Source organism: Pinus tabuliformis, chromosome 4_1, assembly GCF_031772625.1.
Source record: "Pinus tabuliformis cultivar Carrire ecotype Pingquan chromosome 4_1, CPIR1, whole genome shotgun sequence".
NCBI classification, from domain to species: Eukaryota; Viridiplantae; Streptophyta; class Pinopsida; order Pinales; family Pinaceae; genus Pinus; species Pinus tabuliformis.
The window spans coordinates 577,890,725-577,893,963 of record NC_142303.1 but is presented as its reverse complement, the minus strand read 5'-3'; the positions used below and the strand labels follow the sequence as shown (position 1 = coordinate 577,893,963).

General features: G+C 32.4%; 1 protein-coding gene across 1 annotated transcript; it reads right to left on the bottom strand.

The window, feature by feature from the left end:
• Positions 1 to 549: 549 nt before the first annotated feature.
• LOC149177236 (heavy metal-associated isoprenylated plant protein 39-like) lies at positions 550 to 1,566 on the bottom strand. Its single transcript, XM_089423345.1, has 3 exons — positions 1,312 to 1,566; positions 1,118 to 1,193; positions 550 to 1,038 (listed from the first exon to the last, which is right to left on the bottom strand). Exons 1-3 carry the CDS (start codon positions 1,324 to 1,326, stop codon positions 890 to 892), a joined length of 240 nt encoding a protein of 79 aa, XP_089279471.1. The 5' UTR covers positions 1,327 to 1,566; the 3' UTR covers positions 550 to 889.
• Between the last annotated feature and the right edge of the window lie 1,673 nt (positions 1,567 to 3,239).

Below are 3,239 nucleotides of genomic sequence, written 5' to 3'. Positions count from 1 at the left end.
GCTCTAAAACTTGGCAATAACTGAGGGTAGTCATTTTAACCGCATTTTGTCCTACAGATGAGCCACAATTGCTGATTCAAAATTCATGGACGAGAATATCTCTTATGTAATCTTTTCCAAAAAAATATTGTTAAAATTACTCCAAATTAATTTACTTTCTTACTTTATTATGAAATGTTTTATTAAAACAATGAAATTTTGATAAGTTAGAACCAGGTTCGAATAAACAATTTGGGCACTTTGGACATATCAATTTACCGTGGCCCGTTAGTTTGTGGAATCCAACGTATTATTTTACCAGTGTCTCATACGCCCTTGTTCTCTTTAACTCCATATATACAGTGTGGTCTAGAACGCTACAATTTTAATAAATTCATCTTCGACTTTTTGCTGTCCAGATAGGTGCACACATAAACTAGTACAGTTGTGATCTTATTTCGTATGCCGAAATAGGATGAAAATGTGAAGGTGGAACACTAGGTAGATAATGACAATTTCATGTAGGAATATTCAATAAGAATTTTTTATTTTAACCATGTATCTGAGATTTACTATGAATTATACAGAAATAAAATAAAAATTGTATGAACTTAAAAAACTATATCCCACTTCTCTGTTTTCCAAGGCCATAAGTTCAGGATCCATGTCACTCACACTTTCCTGTGTTGGCCAAAACCCTGGTCTTGAAAGGTCTATCCTCTTGACCTTGTGAGCAAAAATATATATATAACTAAGAGAACTTAGAGTCTCTGATATTGGTAAAGATGTAATGAAAAATACATCAACAGATAGTGCAGGTATTGGCATTATAGTCGTCCGAAACAACAGGCCATGGTTCATGCACATACACATAATTTGGACGCTCCGGCAGCTTTTCTTTCTTATCGCCTTATGGCTTTTTCTCTTCTTTTGCAGGGCCCACGCTGAGCAGTTCTGTGACTCCAAATTTCCTCAGTTTTATTGTGAGATAGACAGGATCTGCTTCGCCAATCACTGTTATCTTCCTCTCCTTCATATTCACTGCAAGGGACTCTACCCCTGCAATCAAATATCCGACCATCACGTATCACTAAAAATTCCCCAGTTAACCTGCAATGATATATTGAATGAAGTTTACCTTGAACTCCAGCAATCGTCCGCATAGCTCTTATCTTGCTTTTCTCATCGTCAATCGCCGCTTTCAGCTCAATTTTCTGCAAATAGAAAAACACAAGCATCATCCGCATCCGTCAACAAATTTAAGAATTCATAACCTACAGAATCTCAAAACCATTGATTCTTCTTTAAAACAGCAAAGGGTATTTGGCATACCTTCATGTTTGACATCCTGCCAAGAAGCAGAATACAATACAAATTCGTATTGGGAGCCTCGTATTTCGTCCTAAGCAAAGCCCTCGAATAGTTACAGACTCACAGGTACGCCTTGTTTTGTAGGTTGAATAAATTTATATAGTAGAATTGCTGCCCCAACTTCGTGGAAACCTTCAATTTGTGGGCCGCTACCCGAACCAATAATGGATGGTGTACTTTTCCTCTGAAGTTAGACTAACAGAGATAATCGATCCAAATTTTTACCAGATTTAAGATTCAAATGCTGTAATGAATCATCACAGTGAAACTTGACTGCGAGATCCCTACTAAGTAGTCATCGAAAAAAGGGTCCTTCCACTCTTTTAACTTGTTCTGAATTTGTTCTGAATGTAAGTATGACCGGTTTTAATAAATATGTTTATCGTTACTGCCCATTATTTAGCGTGGCCAATACCATGATCAGATCATGACAGTTCCAGAGAACCATTCAGTGAATAACACGTTAGTGGAAAATCTCTTTCACGCTTTAAAGGTCACTCTGGTCCACAGAAACCTAAATTTGTCCCCATTGAACTATCAGATGGATACTTTGACACAATGGATTGCAATTGAAATATTGGAGAAGACCAAATATGTTCACAGGACTGTAATGATTTGGTCTCGTTGGCTCTCGTAACCTGATGAGAACAGGTTTCATCGTCACAAAGAGATATTTCCTGGCATATGGATATGGATAATTCTATTGTTAATTAATTTACGTTCACATAAAATTGCAGATACCAAATACCAAATGTAAACAAGCGGTCCTTTTCCCAGTCCCAGTTTGATTAGAACTATTCCAATCCTATAAAATTAAAATTAATAATATTTTACATTTTAATTTATTTAAATTATATTTTTGAATAGTATTAGGGAATTATTCCATTCTATGAATTTAAAAAATTATAAAAGCTGATTTTGGGATAAATGTTATGAAAATTAGATGGAATGTGAGTATTAGATGGAATGTGTATAATGTTTGGATTACGAAGCTCATGAGAATTTGTTATTTTTTTAGCAATGTTTATTTCTTAACCCACAAAAGCACTTAACATCTAGGAATGACTTAACATTATACCAATAACCCCATTTCCTCTTAATATTAATCACGATAAAAAGATGATATTTATTTTCTAAATTAGGCTTGATCACTTTCTAATAACATTTTAGTTTGTATTTCCTCTAACTCCTTGTTACCCCACAATTTCTTCTTAAATTTTGAAGTAATAATATTTTTAATATTATCTTCATTGTCCAAATCTTCTCCTTATCCCCACTACTGTAAACAAGACTAGGCATCCCACTTGAGTACAAAGTGGCCGTATTAAGTAGAGATAGAAACATTTTTTCAAAACTTTTTGGACTCAATATTGTTTAATTATACCTAGTCATAGCTATGCTTTGAATGAAGAAAATGATTACTTCAATCGAGAAAATAGGATAAGGAGTATCTTTTTTAATATTTCTTTTATTTTTGAGAAGGTAGGTTATAAATTACTTTTCGACTTATTCCATTTTCTTTATTATTTGTTAGAGACATGGAACCTCTAAACCTCACATCCATATAAACCTCACATCTATATAAAATAGTAAAAATCTCAAAAAGCATTTTCTTTTTATCTCATATCTAGAGATCCAATAATTTACTATTATTTTCAACTTCATAGTAACATTTTTATTATCCATTTGTTGTTTATTGTGTTCTCAACATTATAATTTTAATTGAGTTTATAATAGATATGAATTTTAAGATATTTATAGTAAATAACCTCTAAATATTTACATAATATTTTTAAATTAGAATTTACAAACATAAATTTTAATTTTAACTGAGTTTATAATAGATATGAATTTTAAGATATTTATAGTAAATAACCTCTAAATATTTA

Coding starts and splice junctions, on each gene's coding strand:
- LOC149177236 (XM_089423345.1), bottom strand. Junction 1,039..1,117: donor GACGATTGCTGGAGTTCAAG/GTAAACTTCATT, acceptor ATTTGATTGCAG/GGGTAGAGTCCCTTGCAGTG.